Source organism: Poecilia mexicana, unplaced genomic scaffold, assembly GCF_051168715.1.
Source record: "Poecilia mexicana isolate PSO_F unplaced genomic scaffold, ASM5116871v1 scaffold_8, whole genome shotgun sequence".
In the NCBI taxonomy this organism is placed as follows: Eukaryota; Metazoa; Chordata; class Actinopteri; order Cyprinodontiformes; family Poeciliidae; genus Poecilia; species Poecilia mexicana.
This window is the reverse complement of record NW_028263377.1, coordinates 14,696,205-14,715,240: the sequence shown is the minus strand read 5'-3', so window position 1 is coordinate 14,715,240 and position 19,036 is coordinate 14,696,205. Positions and strand designations below refer to the sequence as shown.

Here is a 19,036-nt window from a genome sequence, read left to right as displayed (position 1 = left end):
AAAATAAATTATGAAAAAAACGGAAGAAGAGGCAGCTGCGAGTGAACGCCCGCGTGGCTAAATTTCCATATAGATAGTGGAGCACATTTAACTTGCCTGTCTGTGAGCTCTTTGTCCACTCGTCCTCTCATTACATTTTGATGGAGAGATGGCTCTTCATCTACATCATCCCATTACTCCTCTGATGTTCTTATCTGACCTGGACACTTGATTGTTCCTGAACCGCTGTTGACCCGTATGCATTTTACTGCCCCAGGATACATCTTCTGTGCTCCAAAAAAATAAAAAATAAATAAATAAAAAATCCCAATGAAATAAAAAAAAAAAAAGAATGTCTCGCAACAAAGTGGCAAAAGATTCACTTTAAAGGATTTACAAGTAAATTTAGTTGGAAAGTAGGTGTAGATAGACACAAATACTGGTAGATCTTGGGGAAAGTATTTAAATAATTATTTAATGCTCTTTCTTTTTTTTGTATATGTATCACATTCTGAAAGCAAATTCATAAGATTAGGCAAAAATCAGCTGGAGTATTATAAAATTCAGCTTTCAGATAGTGATGACATCACAGGGAAAGAAAAACTTTGCAACCCAATCTGTTCATGGGTGAAAATCTCATTGATCTGCTTATTATTGACAAAAAATAAAACCCTGATTAATTATATTTTTTGGTCCAAAAAATTGTACTTCTTTTTTTTTTTACCTGCAGAAAAGATACAATTATGTCAAAAGAACTTGTCTGAGAATAAAATCTCAAAAGGTAATTCATGATGCCCCAAATTCAAGAAATTCCAAAGAAACAAAGTTATTGATGACTGTCGGTGTGAAAATGGTGGCAAAGCAGCGCTTTGGGATTAGAACAAACTGCAGTGAGGGTGGCCATCAAAACAAGGAGAACACATAGAACATCGGTTAATATCGAAGTTACTCCAAGAGAGAATCAGTAAGTCATTTAGAAGGTGATAAATGAATCACGAGCAAACCACTGCAAGCGTCACTCTCTTAGTTAAGGTCAAAGTTCATGATTCAGCAATGACAAATGGAGACTTTGCAAGAATGGCGTCCACCAGAGACAAAAACTGAACTTTTTAGAGGCTGTCTTGTTATATTTAATGTAAAACTAACAAAGCATTTCAAAAACAGGATCAGTGGAAGTGGGATTGTCTGAAACTGGATTCTGCTTCAGAATCCAACTGAGAAAACCCTGAAGGAGAAAGTCCAGCCGTCAGTTTGTGGCTTTGGGTCAACTTGGATTATTGAGCAGGACAAAGATCCAATGTCTGTCAGATGGCTAAAAAGAGTCAAATTTTGTAGATTTAAATCCAGTTGGGATTGTTAGACAAAGGTCTAAATTGGACCTTTGTGATAGAAAACTGTCCAGTGTGGCTGAAGGAAACAATTCAGCAAAGAAGAGTGGGCCAAAACTCCACAGTGAGGGAAAAGATTCTTCAACAATCATCACAAATACTGGATGGCAGCCGTTGCTGGCAAGGCCAACACAACCAGCTGTCAGGCTTAGGGAGCAATTACATTTCACATAAACCCAGGTCAGCTTGAATATCTTATTTCCCTTCAATAATAAACTCATCATTTGAAAACTGCATTTTGTTAATATGTAGGCTGTTTTCAGTTGGATATCAAAATTTGCACACACACACACACACACACACACACACACACACACACACACACACACACACACACACACACACACACACACACACACACAAAAAAATTATCTTGTGTTCCAGCATCGCTTAATGACTGGCACCCATCTGGTTGACCTCATAAAAAAGGAACCTGCGCCTGTTTTGTTATGGTTGCTTTGTTATTTCAACAAGCCGCAGTTTCCTGCATCCATTTGTGGTCCGCAGGTTCGTATTGCTCCATCCAATCATTCTTCCTCTTGCAAAAGCTGCCGTTTGTGATTCCTCCACTACCAGAGGAGAGAGAGAGAGAGAGACAGAGAGAGAGAGAAAATAAAGGGAAAAGAGGAAGAAGCAGGTTGCTTCATGTATAAAATCAGCTGCTTCCAGGCTTACATGTAAATTAAAACGCAATTAAAAACGGGGCAAATAAGCCATTCCCGGGAGACGAGGGAAGAGAGCAAGGAGGAGAGGAGCAGAGGAGCTCTCAGGATGAGGGCCTGTGTCACTCATCATTAGCATGGCATTAGAGTGAAGGGAGATAAATCTGAACGCTGGGTCACGGGCACATTTAGATGAGCTGTGCCTGCCACACAGATGGGAAATAACCAGCCCATCCTGAGGAAGTCTTTTTTCTTTGTTTTTTTTTGTTTTTTTGTGCTTCAAATGCAAACAATTATTCCGTGGATTATTCTGCTATTGTTCTCGAGAACAAGCTCGCCATTGTATGTGTGTGTGTGTGTGTGTTTTTATTTTTATTTTTTCAGCACAGAGCTGCACAATGCAGCCTATCTATTACTGATGGCAGCGAGTAAGTATTTCCAAGCATGTAGCAGCAGAGTGTCGTGGACCGTGCTGAATGCAAAGAGCAGAGACAGAAACCTGCAGCTTCGTACGGTACGGACGAGTTGAGAGTTCGCCCATGGCTCCCAGAATTCCAGTGCACCGCCTCCTCGGCCCTTTGCCTCCACCCTAACTCTCTGAAAGCCTGGTGCTCTCAGTTCTTCGCCTCCTCCTCCTCTTCACTCTCTCCCAGGCTCCCTGCACCCCAAACCTCCTGCTCAGGAGCCAAGGCAGGAGGAGGTGGTGGTGGTGGTGGGGGGGGATCAATGTGAGAAGTGTATGGTGGTGAAGGTGGGGGGTGAACCCCACACGACGGCTCAGAGAGGAAGAAGAGGTGGAGGGGGGGAGGGGGGGACCTGGCAGAGGAGCACCCTTCTTCTCTGCAGACCTGTCGCCTCAGTGCAACAATGGCCGTGACAATGACACTGGAGGAGGAATTTCCACTACACCCCCACCACCACCACCGACCCCAACACACACACACACACACATCCCCTCCCAATCTCTGCAGCGCATTAAAATCAGCGGAGGCAAGATGAATGAGTCCCTAATAGCTTTCATTTGTTACAATTATCATAATTAAACATATGTCAGGGGCAGACAAAGGAACGGGGGAAGATTTCTGTGTTAACACCTCAGGCGGCGGAGGGATGCAGCCACCTGAAAGGGATCTTTTTCTGTTACGTTATAATTAGTCAGAATAGACTTGGAGCATATTTACAGTAATTAAAGACCCTCTGATTCAGTAATTCAGACTTTCTATCATCTGTTTGCAGCAACACAGCGGACCTCATTTCTCTGTCCTCGTGTCCCTGCTGCCTGCTTGAGAAGCACCTGCTGAGCTCCATCAGACATGTTTAAGGGCCCTTTAACCGGTTTTTGAAGCACACTTGTGTTTTTTTTTGTAAATTACAACATGGAAACTCACTCCTTCCTTGTTTCAGAGGAATTATTCAGAAACTCAGAAGTGCAGGGAGAGGGATTTCCCCGTCTCGTCTCCCTTCATTTTAATTCTATCATTTCCTCATCCACTCACCTGTGACTACAGCGAGTCTTGTACAGGTCAAAGCCCCGGGGGAGGAGGCCTCCTAATTTAAGCACTAGTTTTTTTTTCTAGTTAGTTTTAGGTGCATTACATGTACATGTTGGTGGCAGTGTAATGCTGTGGGGAGGCTTTCTTCAGCAGGGGCAGTAAGGCTGGTTAGAGTAGATGAGAAGGAGATGAACACTGGGTGATCCTGGAGGGAAACTAAGAAGCTGTTAAAGGCTTGAGGCCAAATCCCGAGGGGCCCAGAATGACTTCATTCTTCCACTAAGTGCCATCAATTCGCCACTGTCTTTGCAACTCTTTTCTAGTCAAGGTTTAGCTACAACTTTTAATCCCTACGCTAAAAAAAAAGAAAACAAAGCATGAAAAAGATTTTCTCGCTGTAATAAAGGATCCACTTGTGTCAAGCTGTGTGTTAAAGAATGCTTGTTCAGTTAAGTTAATCAATAAGATATTGTTTTATTAGGACTTAAAAATGATTCCTTGAATTTAAGCTATGTAATCAGAATCTGTGAACTAACTTCAGCAATATCAGCCAGACATGGGTATGACTGTTATATTTTCTCACAGGGTTCCCCATCGATTGGACCTGAAAACATGCCAACATGAAGCAGTTAATGAATGATTTTTTTTCTTCTTTTTTTCTTTTTTTTTTTTTTTGAATGTACCCCAAAGGCTGTGCCGCCCTGGGTGGTGAGCCATGTCACCCATATAAAAAAGAAGTAGAAAACACTTTGTACATGCAAAGTATTGTCTGGAATAAGAAACAGGGAGAATGGTGAAATAATTTGGTCTTGAAACATGGAAAAAAAAACAAAAAAAAAAAACTAATGACGCTGAGGTTTCTGTTCTGCCTGTGGAGACTGAACCAGAGATCATGACTTAACTTGACCCTTGTCCTCCTACATGGACACATATGGAATATCTCCAGCAAACACACTTTAAACCCCCTTATTTTAGTTTTTTTTTTCACTTACACGCTATGAGACAAACTATGTAACTCAAAAATAAATTACAAGCTTTAACATAACACGCCACCGCCCCTGAAATTGTATTCTTAGCTTTGTTTGGATAAATAAAACCATCGAGGTTTTCTCACAGAGTCTCTTCAAACAAGAGATTAAAAAACGGTGGACTGCCTGACCCTGAGTTTTAGCCTCACGTTTGAGATAACAGTTCATTTAACCTTGACAGCCGCATGTGAGACAAAATAAACTGGAGATGTCAAACGCGCCCTTGTGCATGCGGTTCTTTTTTGTGGGGGATCGTCAAGTGCGCAAATTTGGATTTTCATGAGGTTTCAGAATGTAGATAATTATTTTGGATCCTTACGAGGTTTTTTCTTTTTGTTTTTTTTTTCATCGGAGCTGAACAGATAAAAATATCAAGAAGATATAAAAACCTCACTCACTCACTCACTCACTCACTCAGTGACGCACTTTTTTTTTAAAGTTTTCAACTATCCGATTTTAATCTCTTTTTTATCTCACCGAATGTGTTCTGCACAGCTTGTTTTGATGCTCGGTAATCTAATCTTTTGGCAGAGTTTTCTCGATCTCACCATCTTGAGCGCAGAAGTTACAGGTGGATTAAGTGCAGCAAGACATGATGAGCTCACCTGAGCGCATAAGAAAAACTGCCGCAAATGTGCACTCGTGCAGAGAAACAGATGCGGTTGAAGTGAGAAGATTTTTTTTTTTTTTTTTCAGTGCTGAGCAGGACATGATAACTTCATGAAATGATCAGGATTTCTGAGCGATGCAGAGAACAAATTCACCCAAGGTTTTACAGATTTGCGGAAGAAATGCGGGGTATTGATCTGAAATAAATATGATTATTTTAATCTCCCTCGAATGTTTCGGAAACTCTCCGATTCTGTGAGACGGTTGCACCTTGAACAACCGAGAGATTACTGAGACCTAATGAGTGCAATAAGCAGTGTGACAGATCTGTGAGGGTTATATCAGTGACTGCGCTGCGATCTGATCCGACAGTCTGAGTCAGAGGATTTTTCTTTCAAACGATTATCTTTGTCTTGACGCAGACTCCAGGCGTCCTTCTTCTTTAGTGCAAACACGGAATGATACATAATTTGTATTTTGGGTACCTGCTGGATAAACAGAGCTGACAGTGAAGAACTGCAGCTCCAGACAACAACAAAAAAGAAAAGAAAAAAAAACCTGACGTTTGAACGCGCGTTTCGTTTAAGCATGAAATAACCTTGTCTGACACGTCTTCCTTTGCGCGCTACCATGAGGCACTTGTTTGTTTATTGCAAACTTAAATTCTTCCTCTCCGTGTCCCCCCACTGCGCTCCTCTTCCCCCCTTTTTTCATGCTGTTGCTAGGGAAGCAGGGCGTATTCGCTGCCTGGCCGCGGATAAAAACAGACGTAATGCGTAAATTAGGGGCTTTCGTCGAGCTTTTTTGCAACAGTCACGATCTTAAACCCTCACTGCACCCAATTTATGACTCAAATCCAGGAATTATCGAGCGCAAAAAGCCACATTTCGGCGCTTTTTCTCCATTACCATATATGGCAGGGCAGAGATATATCGTGCCTGTATTTAATAGGCTGGCGGCTGCCGCTCTGCTCCTCGGCTTCAGTTTATTAACCCTTGTGGTGCTGAATTATTTTTGGAGCAAGGAAAAACGTCCGCTTAATTGTTTTTCACGCCCTTTCTGCGGCAAGAAAAGTAACGAATTTGCTCATTCGGAACCAGCTGTACAGGCAGAGCGCAGTTTGCGCGCATTAAACGGGATGATTTGCGCACAGAGGCGCTTTTTTTTGGTGCTCACGTTAAACTCTCTTATAAATCAGTCCACTTGGTGACATTTACAACACAGAAAACAAGCTCCCCGATGCTGCGCTCTAAGCTGCTGGATTTAGATTGTCCCGATGTGGATTAAATAGCAATATTTCAACCAATAACAAGAGGGTTTTCAGGTGGCAAACGAACAGAGCGCCGTGGCAACGGATTAGTAAAGTTGCCGCAGGTAAAGCGATGGCTGCACTGCGACTCTGCAGCGTGTCAAATTAACGGTGCCCCGCATGGTTTGACTATCAGACTGTGCCTGACCTACATTTGCAAAAAAGCTCTCACGTGAAATCAAACTGAGTCCACATTTACAACTGCGGGGAGCGAGCGTCAGCATCAGTTACCGTGAAAACAACAGTTTTTGGTCACACTCGGACTTTCACAGATTGACCACCATCTTTGTTAATGCCTTGTTCCAGAAACAATCATTTTAAGTAGTAAGACAGCAGGGGTGTAGGTAGACATACATCTGTACGATAAGAATATGAAGTTTGCATGCTTTCTTCCAGAATAGCCCATCAACAATTCCTGTTTTACTTCTGTGGGGGGGGGAAAAGGTTCCCCACAGGATGATGCTGCCACCACCTTGATGGTATCATCGCGATCTAACCAAATAAAAAACATTTTGTAAAATATTTATCTCAGTGTGCTCCAAAACACAAGCTATCCCGCAACTTAGGAAAATATAGAAGGGAGTAAAACTTTGGAGAGAGAGAAAAAAACTTTCTTATGGTCTTAATCAATGACTTTTATGCCTTCTTCAGTACAACTGGATCTCTGTGTCCAGCCATATTTTGTCCACCTTATGAATTCCAGGTTTGGACATGCGCATGCAACCTTCCTAAGATGTTCTGCAGTTTTATGGTGTTTTCATGTGCTATGTAACAGCACGCTGCTGTGCATAATTATATATATAAATATATATATTTTTTGTCTTTCTTCTATGTTTCACTGCCAAACAGCTGGACTTTCTTTTAATTATCCAAAGTGGATTTATGGACACTTTGTTGTTTTATATGGTTATCTAGATCTTCCTATGGTCCAGAACAGCTCACACCGTGGCACAAGCTGTTACATTATGTTCACAAGGAGCGACTTTGCTTTCAAATGTGGTTTTATGTACATTTTGCTAAAAGTCTTTTGCATACAGCTTCATCCATCCTCTCATCAAAATGAGCAGATCTCCTGTTTCTGCTGAGTAAACGCGTCTGCGCAGCATGGCGCTGTGTCTACCACGTTAAACAAGGAGGGTGATGTTAATGACTAGATGAGTGTAAGTCAGAGGAATTTAGCTCCCAGTTTATTTTAATAAATAATGGCAACTGGAACTGGGACCAAACGTTAAAAAAAGTGCTTTAGGATACATAATCCAGCTCTGGACAAAACGAATATGTTACTGTGGATTTTTCTTTTTTCTCTTTTTTTGGTGCACTTTTCTTCAGATCAGGTGATAAGTTTTGAATTTCAAATCACGTCGACCGTTGAAGTCCAACTTTTGGATAAAAAAAAAGAAAACTACAACCTTTCTGCAAGGTCTTCACCCATCTCCCCTCCTCCCGTCCTGACGTCACTGCACGAAAAGAGCTGCTTGCCGCGGCACCGCTGTGACTATCTCTACGCTCATTGCCAGGACCGAGGAGTGTGCAGAGAGAGGAGGAGAGAAGGAGGAGGGAATACTGTCGATTTTTTGGATCCAACTGGAAAACTACCGGACGCGCACTGCGCGGCACGCACTGAACGGAGGGCATTTCACCGTTTTCGTCCCCCTGTCCTCCCCTCGCCGCCTCCCTGCGATCGGATCGGACCGGAGCCGAGAATGGAGCTCCCTGCCGCTGGCGAGCACGTCTTCGCGGTGGAGGGCATCGAAAAGAAGCGCATTCGGAAGGTAACCGCGGGGGGCAAAGCGACGCGTGCACGGCGTCGAAATGTTGCATCTGCTTGAATCCGAGCCTGATCCAATTTTTCCCCCCCCCTCCTCAAACCACCATCTCAGGGCAAGATCGAGTACCTGGTCAAGTGGCGCGGCTGGTCTCCAAAGTAAGTCTGAAACACGCCCGTCAAATTGCACCAGCGCAGTCATTAAACAACCAAACCAAAACATTATTAACGAATGCAAGTGTTGCACCTAGTTATGAAGGGCGTTGCGCGCACGAATCCGCGGATGTTTATGTGAGTGTGTGTGTTTCAGTGGATCCGCGGATGCCTTCACTAATTTATGCGAGGGAAGGGGTTGGGCGTGGGGGTGGGGGGTGGCAGGCACAGCCATGTAATCCCGTTTTAATTATTTCTGCTCTGCCAGCGAATTTACGAGACATACTGGTGCTAAAATGGCCGACTCGATGTTGGAGCTGAAGGAGCGTTTGGATAATACATACACACACATGCACACTCACACACATTCAATTTATGGTTGATTTTTTTTTCTTTTGCTTCTGCGGTTGGACATCTTCATTGTTTTTATAATTCACCCTGGAAATAAGACACACACACACACACACACACACACACACACACACACACACACACACACACACACACACACACACACACACACAAAACAAAACAAAACAAAAAAACTATCAGTTGATTCAGGGGATCATTTGTATCCAAAGGATGTTTCTGTTTTCGCTCTGTCCCTGCTTCACCTGTCCAAGCACTGTTGAAGATACGTGGAATGTGTCCGTGGGAGGCATGTGCGTGTCAGTTTGAAAAGGGAAGTTTGCACGTGACAGCCCAGCGGCTCCCTGACAGTTGTTGGCTCCTCTCCTCTCTGCAGGTACAACACATGGGAGCCGGAGGAAAACATCCTGGACCCGCGCCTCCTCGTCGCGTTTCAACACAGGTGAGCGACTCTGTGCACGGAGGTGGACTTCGGACCAGGCCGCACAGCCTCAACTTCAGCCATGACCATATAAGGGCATGGGAGGAGGGGCGATGCAATGTCTCATCCTCTCCCCACCCCGTCCTCCTCCCCCCCTACTCCCTGCTCTCTTGCCCAGGAGAGGAAGGTGGGGTGGCGGAGGGGTCTAAATACGCCGGATGTAAAGGTGTGAATCCTCAAATCAAGCTATTTGAAGGAAGGACTGGATCTGAGGGACGAGGCATGGATATTTGATATCAGAGGACCTAAATCAGAAGTTAATTAACGCCCAACCAATGCCGGTGGGTCCTGATGGGACGTTTTAATAGAGAAAATGAAGTAAGAGAGTATACTGAAAAATCCTGGTAAGGAGGATTCCCATGTGGATCAAACTACAATTAGATGCCTTTGTGTTTGCATCCCAGGTGGTAATTTAGGAGGTGATCTGCACTGGAGGGCCTAATTGAAGGACAGCAGTCTGGTTGTTTATTATGGTTTTAACAGGAGGAGGAGGAGATGGCGGTGGCGCCAACGCATGAGAGGAGAGCAGGGGTTGACTAAACAGTCTCATCTTTAAAAGAGATTCAGGGGAGAGGTCAAGCAAAGGGTTGATATATATATTTATTTAAATATTTTTATTGTTAATTATTTATTTCTATGTTACTCATTTGTGTTTTGTATTTACGTCTGTCACTCATTCCCAGCTGCTGGCTTCTCTAAATATGACAAAAACTCGATAAAGTTAGTTGCAAATTAGCAACCAACGTTTTAAATCAGCCAAGCCCATGCTGCTTTGTTCGGGCACCAAAGCACAGGCAAAACTAAAATCCAGTTTTAACTTAATTATAAGTGGCGTCCATCTAACTAGTCTTTTTTAAATTTTGTTTTCGGTTCTGCTTTTTGTTCTTTCAGTTACAGCCTGACCTGTCATTGACCTTTGTCACAAATCCTGTTTTTTTTTTCTGCTATCACATAGTAGCAGTTGTGATTGTCTGTCACTCACTTCCCTGTCTTCCCTAAACGTATTTCATGTCTGTCCGTCTTTGTGCAAAGTCATATGGGTATAAAAAAATGCCTTCTCTAAATATGACATCATAAAAAATTGCTGATGCTGCACAGCAACCAGACCCACAGTATTATGCCCAAGCCAGCAAGACGCCAGACATAAAAAAAAAAAAAAAAAAAAAGATCCTCTCCCATCTGGACCCCCATTTCGAAACTTTCTGGCGCTGACCTGGAAGTGGGATTACCTTGAACCGCCCCCGCCTCCCACCCGCTGTCTCTATTTGACAAATTATTCACAACTACCTTTCAGAAGATTGCATATCTTTTCTCCAGATATTTGCAGACGGAGGTCACAGCCTCAACACAGGCCTTAAAAAAGCAAACAGAATCTCTCAAATGTTGCTTTCAGAGGCAAGAACGTCAATTAATTCAAATGCCAGTGTCACTTAATCCTGCACAACTGCATCTCGCACCGACCCATGAGGCCTCTGACATATGCTCCCTCTGTAGGCCAGCAGCCTGCTCAGGGGGCCGAGTAAAGACGCGATGGCTGGGGAAAGGAATTCGCCTTTCTGAAAAGGCTAATTGACACACACAGCGCTTCTCAACGCTTCCAGTGTATGGCTCTCATATTCCCCCGCAGTCCGCCTGCCTCCCCTGCCTGAGCGTATAGCTGTGTGCTGGGATGGCTATGGAGAGCTGCCTCTGCACTCTCTGTTTCTGCGTGTGTGTGTGAGTGTGTAGCGGATTCCTCTCTGCTCTCATCGGATGGGGGGAGGGTGGACCCGAGTCTGTAATTGCTAAACCTTGTGTGAATAGGGGTCACCCCGTTAGACGGCGTTTTCCAAATTGCGCGCATTGCAGCGGTGGGGACTGTTTATTGTGACGATCTTCTGGCAGCTCTGATCGTTTGAACATCTGCAGCACGAGGCCGACAATGAGGGTGGGTGTCGGAGCGCGCCTAGGGAGAAGCATATTTACAGCTGGCCTTCGCCCACCTCTGCTTATTTATGAGCCGATGCTGAGTCAAGGCTTATATCAGGGGGTGATTTCTCGCACATGGGGATGTCCTTGATCTGACCAGTTCTGTTATAATAACACGCGTCGCAGTCCCTTCTCATTGGAAACGGTTTCGAAAGTTTTTTCCATAGACTTTCTGTGCTTTTTTTTTCCACTGCCATGTTTACAGTACAATCCAAAACTATTCGTATTCCTTAAGTGATACCATATTTTGTCACACTAAAACTGCAACCTTCATGTTTTATTTGGAATTTTCATGTAAGAAATATGTGGAGTATGTCTCTACTGTCTTCAGATATCTTAAGGACGAATTTTCTTGTGCGTTCCTGCTGTAAATATATCTAAACTCTTTCAAATTTGGAGATTCAGTTGGATTTCACTTTGGACTTTGATTGGACCATTTTAACAGAGATGCGCTTTTATTATTTTGTAGCCTCTAACAGCTTTTCTCCAAGTATCGCCCTGTGTTTTTTCGCCCTATCTGTCTTCTCATTAATTAAATTTTCCTTGTCCTTGCTAAAGAACAGATGTACACACACCATGTTGCTGCCACCCTCATGTTTCGCAGTGGGAATGGTGCATTCAGGCTGTTTTGATTTGGTCCATCTAAAAAAAACAAAAAGGAATAAAATACATTAAATTTGTGGTTGCAGCATAGAATGTGGAAGATTTCAATGGCTGACTGTTAGAGGAGGAAGGGTGGACGTTTCAAAGACGTCCCCTAATTGAATTTTTTGAGGATAATGAGAATATGGAATGGGCTGATTACCATGGAGAGCTATGCAAATAGGGATCAAAATGCTTCGCAGCGTTTGGACATTCATTACTGCTCCGAATCACGGCTCCACTTTTGACCTTGAATAATAGGTGGAGGAAAACGAGTGAAAACCTGACGTTTCCCATAAGGTGTAATTAGATTTTCAAGGTGTCTGGTAATGCTCACATAACGATCTTTTTTTTTCTCAGAGAGAGGCAGGAGCAGATGATGGGATACCGAAAGCGGGGGCCGAAACCAAAACATCTTCTGCTTCAGGTATTTTCTTGATGATTCATCACCACACTCTGGAGATAGCCTGACTACTTAAATCACTTCAGCGAGTTTCACTTTGTAAGCGGTTCGAGAGAATGGGAGCAGAGTCAGGTGTGCCACACCTGCTGCCAGCGTGCTTTTCTTTAAGTGAAGAAGAGAGTGTGGGAGGGAGCCCTCCACAGTGGATTTATCTTGACACTCAAACTGAAACTGTGCACCTTGCCTGAGGTTCAAAACATCCTGCTCGAGTGTACTCATTTCATCTTTGGGCTTATTAATTTTCATGCAAAGCAACCACGCAAAACCTGGTTGTTACCTTTCAAAGTGACCATAAATCTTCCTTTTTGCACCAAACGGTGTTTGCAGGAGGCTTTCTTTCTTTTATGTCATGTTTTGGGACAAAGAAAGGATAATCCTTTGACTCTCTTAGCCGAAGCATTTACAGCAGCGCTTTCAGAGCCAAGCGTGATTATATATTTCAAGTCCGTCCCAATTGCTGTGCAGCGCTGCTCCCGAAGAGGCATGCCACGTGGCCGGCAATCGGGGGCAGAGCGTGACATGTCTGGTGGCACTTGTGTGACCCTGAGGTCGCAGTTCGGAGCGTCCTGATCGTTCCGCTGTGGTGCCCCTCTGACGGCTGCGGGGTCAGCCAGGGGTTTGGGGTCGAAAGGGGCGTAGAGCTTTAAAATGAGTCCTGATTGGTTGTTTTGCTCTTGCACCTTATTGCATGGGGATAATCAAGCAGCTCCACCATTAAAACAGACTTTATTGCATTCATACCATGAAAATGTTGCATCATGTTCTTTTGCATATCGAGGGTGTTTAATTGTAAAGCATCTAGTGCACAACAAAAGAAGATTATCTGGGATCATTTAAGAGATTAGTTTGTAAAAGGCATTAACACGCATCATAAATAAACCATAAATTAAGTCAAACGATGCAAAGTGCATAATCATTTCAGCAATTCTCTATTTTAATATGTTAAGGCAGAAATCTGTGTAGCAGGTGGTTCTGCTTTTGATGTTTGGTCCATTTGCCTGGTGGCAGCAGATCAAAAGGTTCAAGTTCTCTGCAGGGCATGCCTTCTATTGGTTTTTGGGATCAACAGATTAGGGAAAATGGATGATAAAATTTGAAAAGACAAACAACAACAAAAAAATAGATAAAACTACTTTTCAGGCCTCTCTTCATTTTGCCTGTCTGGGATTGTTCAACAGATTACATCAAATGAATGATTTAAAGGGTAAAACCTAAACGTATGAAGTGTATAAAAAACAGATGTGACGGATTGCGTGGACTCCGAGACCATTTATATCCCTTCACTATTCTTTTCAGAACCCACTTTTTTATTGTGAGATTATTCAACAGATTAGAGCAAACGGTAACACTTTATTTGAAGGGGGTGAATAAGACTGACATGACACTGTCATAAACATGACATAACACCTGTCATGAAGATGAATAAGCCTTCATGAATATTTATGACTGTTGTCATAAAGCGTCATTTGGTAAATTATGACACTTTTATTACAAAGTTGTCATTATTCAAAATGTCTTTGTTATGACAGCTTGACATTAACCAAGAAATCATTACTGTTTAAACTTTACCTATAATAACATAAATTTACCTAATTTTTAAAGTGCAATCAGTAATTGTTTTATAACAAATTTATTTAGATACGTTGAAGAGGCTATTGTTACTATTTTCTTTTAATTTTGGTGTCTGTAGTTCACATTTTTCCAGAGGTCCTGTCAAATAAGGGTGTCAGAATATGGGTAGAATGATTAACCACCCTCTCCTGTCTTCCGCTAAGGTGCCATCATTTGCCCGGAGGTCAAACATCCCAGCCGGACTTGAGGAAACGGTCCAGGATGCAGAGGGAACCTTTAAGTCGGATCCTGTCCAGCGTCCTCAGCCGCAGCATTACCAGCTGAACAGCAAAAAGCACCATCAGTACCAACCCAACAGCCAGGAGATCCCTGCCGACGCTCTGAACAACAGCAAAAAGAAGTTTATCTACCAGCTTAACAGCAAGAAGCACCACCATTACGAGCCCGACCCACACATGTATGATGCGCAGGTTTCGAGGCTGAAGGAGGTGGTCAAAGTTCAGGAGACAGCCAACAAGCTTGCGAATCCCGGGTGGAACCTACCTTTGGCCCTGCAGCAGAAATGGATCCGGAACAAAGACACCGGGTGCTTGAGCAAAGTCAAAGAGCTGGCGGTGGAGGTGAGGAAACCGGTTAAAGATGCGCAAAGGGAGAACGCCCTAAAGCCCAACCCTAAGGAGGCTACTCTGCCCAGCGCCGTGAGCAGCAAAATGAAGATAATCAAGAACAAAAACAAGAACGGACGCATTGTTATTGTCATGAGCAAATACATGGACGGCAACAAGGTTCACGGAGCAAAGGATAAACACAGGGAATCGTCAAGAGAAGAGAAAACGCAAAGCTCCAAAACACAAGAGAACAACCTGCCGCCCGGGGCCAAAATGACTGAACACCCGGAGAACGGGATTCCCAAAGAGATCTGTAAGGGCAGCTCCGTGTCTGTCGCGGAGCATCCCTTGAAGTGTTCCCCCAAAGACAGGCATTTTTCCAAACCGTCTCCGAGCACAGCCGAGGAATACAACACCGAAGTGGCCCGCGGCCAGGCGGATTTACCGGACGACTTGCCCCTGCAGCTGACGGCCAGCTCCCCGCCAACGTCTTGGACCGCCGACACGGCCATCCCGACGCCTACAGCCGTCGACCAAATCCGGATCCCCTCGTTCCCCTGCGACCGGAAAAGGAAGCTGTCGGATCCGGTGGAGGACAGGAACATTGGTAAAGTCCTCCTGGCGTCCAGGAGCTTGAGCATGCCGACGGCTGCGGTCACGCCACCTCAGGACAAACCCATGGACCTCCACTGCAGCGTGGCGCGTCACAGCAGTACGTGTGCGACGTACGACGCAAACGGAAGCCAGGAGGAGCCAATGGACCTCAGCTGCCCCAAAAACAGGAGGCGGGTGGAGGCAGAAGTCCAGCCGCCGGTGGAGGCGGAGCCTGCCGTTGAAGACACACCTCCTGTCAAGGATAACACGCAGACATCCTGTGAAAAATCTCCAGAGGAACCTGCGAAAAAAATCTCCCCTTTTATGGGGAACATCATCATCACTGACATCACGACAAACAGCCTCACGGTCACCTTTAAGGAATACGTTTCTTTCTAAAAAAATGTTTTAAAAAATAAAAGTGACTCCCAGCTTCTGATTGGCTGATCCTGTGAATATGTGCATATGTAGAAAAAAATTAAGAAAAACACAAGAATTTTGTACATATTGAAATTTATAATTTATAAGTCAAATACAGTATGTTTCCTATGACATTTTATACTGTAACTCCGATGTGATGTTGTAGCCAAGAACGTGCCCTCGACTATTTGAGCGAATGCATCACTCTGGTGGGGGATTCTCCACCAAAAACAAACAAAATATCTTTGTCATATTGAGCTTAAGGAGGGAACTATCGCTGTTTTTTCATACTTGTACCAAACTTATAACCCGAGATATATGAAGGTTTATACATGTTTCGTATTACTAATATCTGTTCATGTTGGTCGAAGAGAAGATTTGTGAGTGGACTGCGGTTGCAGATCGAGTTTAAAGCACTTAATGCATTTTCATATGTTTTGCTTGTGTCACTCCCGTTGGAGAAACAGTCACAGATTATTTTGTTGCTGTAATAGACAGACCCCTTATTGTGCATTGGCATATTTAGTTTTGTGTTTTGTTTGTGGGCTGTTTAAAAAAAAGGAAAAAAAAAAAAGTTACTCGCCATGACATGCAAATTCAAAAAGCGGGTGTGTCAGGATACAGTGTAAACACGAGCTGCTGGGCACAGACATGTGTCTGCTCCTTCGAAGCAATCTGACTGCAGACTGAAATGAATCAGATCTACAAGTCAAACTTATCTACCTTAATTTTAGGAAGTGCTTGAGGCGTGAAAGAGATTGCTTATGTTTTTTTGTTGTTTTTTTTCCCAAGTGAGGTTCTTTAAAGTTAGTGTCAGTAATTGTTTGGGGAAAAAAATATTTTATTGAAAGTTTGTGGAAAGGAGAATAAGTCCCGTCAGTGGTGGGGAGGCTTCAGTTTATATTATCAACTTTAACTCTTCAAATGTTTACATCTGTAAGATGCAATGATGTTTTTTTTAACAGATTTTTAAAAATGCTGTTAAATTTGTGACGTATTCTCAGCTTAGCGACTTCAATGTTGCTAAACAATATCAATCTGCCTCAGTTGTGTTAGATGCAAATTGCAAAATTCACCAAAAAAAAAAGCAAATATAAGAGGCTTGATTGAGTTGAGCCCCCAAATTAAATTATGCTAAGGTCCTCAGACATGGGACTGGCTGAGTCAGAAATGCATATCTGTCCTAATATCCACATTTTTTGCGATTTTTTTTATTCAACAAGACCCATCACAGACCAAATATGACTTGCAAATCGTTGATATTTTCCTCCTACTGTCCACTTTTGAAATTTCTTGATGACAGTGTGAGCAACCACTTCGAGTTTAATTTGCTTTAAGTTGCTACAGAAGGCAAAAATGGGAGACACATCTACCTAACTATTATTCTTCTACTAATCTTATATTTTATTAACTTAACAAACTCACTGCTATGTGATCTCTTCCCTCTACCAGAAATGGACATATTACTGATTTTAGCTCCTCAGAACCTCATTTTAAAAAAGCAGAATTATTCCTTTTAATATATTTAATCTACTCCCAAATCCCAGAGCTCCTAAAAAATTGTCACTTATATATATAAAATGACTCCTGTTACTTGAGTTTCACTAAGTCAAAGTTTTGCTTTCTATTTCTTGAAATGCAAGAGCTCATCTCATGGTTTTCTCTGTCAAAGCTCACTGTAATAATCTGAAAGCTACCAACGTTGTTAATTACACAGACTAAATGGGACTTCATAGTGATGTCCTGAGCATCCAAGCCGTTTTGATTATCCATGCTGCTGATGGTTAAAAAGCTGTTGGATGTAAGCTACACAGCAACGTTTGAGTCCTAATGGCCTTTCCCGCACATTTAATGCAAATCCAGTCAGAATGCTAAAACAATAAGGCTGCGTTGATGGAAATGAAGAGTGCTTATTTATTGATGTTAAAGTTTTAGTTAAAAAGAAGGTAAGAAAAAAAAGCAGAATCTGCATTCTGTGCTTTGTGTCCACCGAACAGTTTCATCTCGAGGGATTTTCCAGAGTTCCTTTTTGTTTTTCCTTCGCTTCGTCTTTGCACTCTGTTTAAAGTGGAAATGATTGTTATAAAGTATGCTGTATTGGCTGACCGTGTACGCCCGGCTCCCTGGATGGTATGTCTCACAATAAAGACGGAGATTTGACCTGTGGCATGTTGTCGTGCTGGTATTTCTAATGTTTGTTGTTTTTTTTTCTTCATTCTGCAGACTTTGGTATTTTCCCCGATTTCCAAAAAGAAACAAATGCACACGTGAGGCAAAAAAAGAAAAAAAAAAAAAAACCAACAGAGAACTAAAAGAAAAAACAACTTGTGTTTATGAGGCTGAGCTTGTAAAAACAGATTGAGTTGCATAATCGCAAACTATCCTGCACAAAGGGCTCTCTGTGTTGCATAACTGCACCGGTCACTCGTGTTATTAAAACCTCAGCTGTGCATTATTTCCCTACTTCGACTTGAATCCGAGCAGGAATGTAAACATCCAACATGATCGGAAAGTGGAAGAGGCCAGAAGAAGCGATTGTGTAATTTTTAAGTCTTATCTTGGAGGAAAAAAAAAACCTTTATGGAAGGTGAATAATCAGTCAGTGTGGGTGTGCTTTGCAGGAAATGGTGCTGGGATGACTTCTAATTATAATGTAGCCGATTCTTCCCGGAACAGTGGGTAAGTAGTTGTAAAAGACTGTGTTTAGCTGGCCTTTGTCACAGTGAGACAGCAGTTTTTATTTTTTTTATTTTGTTTTTTTTCTTACTCCACAATATTGTCAGATTATCCTCACTTCAGGATCACAAAGCTGCTCCGAATGAACTGTAAACTCTGACCTCTTCGTGCCTCAGCCAAATGTTGCATGGCCTCCACAATAGAAGGTCACTGAAGGCCTGGAGCCAAGATTCTGCTCTCAGGGCACACAGACGGAAATAGTTTTTCTGTTGTTGCGCCGAACTGAGATCTCAGGCTGAAAGATTAACTGTTGAATGCATTTGCTCAGACAGAAATGTTCTGGAATGTGTGCAAGGTGTCTTTTAGGAGGCGCCAATCAAAGAATGTTGACTTAGACAACTCAGACCGCTTTAAAAGGCAGACAGAAAGGACAAGACGCATGCAAAAGACTTTCAAAACGGCATCAATCATGGACATATAGAGGATGAGCTGGCGCCTCAATTTCTCAGCAAACTAAATCATTCTAAATGTTGAGCGTTTTGGAAGGTCCGGTGAGTTTTCACGTGATAAGATGGGTCTGGACTACTTTAGACAAACCTCTGGGATTGAAGCGAGCAGGTCGTCCTGAGGTATCAGCGAACTCTGCAGCTTCCAACACCCAGCTAGAACTTGAATTCACACAAGCATGGTTTACAGTTGCACCAGCTGACAATTCTGTAATCCTGGTAAAGTTGCATTCACTATTTCATAATTTAAAGTTGCGTTCACAAGCAGTTGTTCAAGAATTATTAACTTGTTGCTGATTAGGCTACGGTTTACATTAAAAAGTTAACGCATTTCATCCCTGTGAACGTTTC

The 19,036-nt window shown here is 42.9% G+C and overlaps 1 protein-coding gene across 1 annotated transcript; it reads left to right on the top strand.

Annotated features, from left to right (window-relative positions):
- Positions 1-7,959: 7,959 nt before the first annotated feature.
- Positions 7,960-17,669, top strand: cbx4 (chromobox homolog 4 (Pc class homolog, Drosophila)). Its single transcript, XM_014968754.2, has 5 exons — positions 7,960-8,240; positions 8,349-8,392; positions 9,132-9,197; positions 12,207-12,273; positions 14,085-17,669. Exons 1-5 carry the CDS (start codon positions 8,172-8,174, stop codon positions 15,480-15,482), a joined length of 1,644 nt encoding a protein of 547 aa, XP_014824240.2. The 5' UTR covers positions 7,960-8,171; the 3' UTR covers positions 15,483-17,669.
- Positions 17,670-19,036: the final 1,367 nt, after the last annotated feature.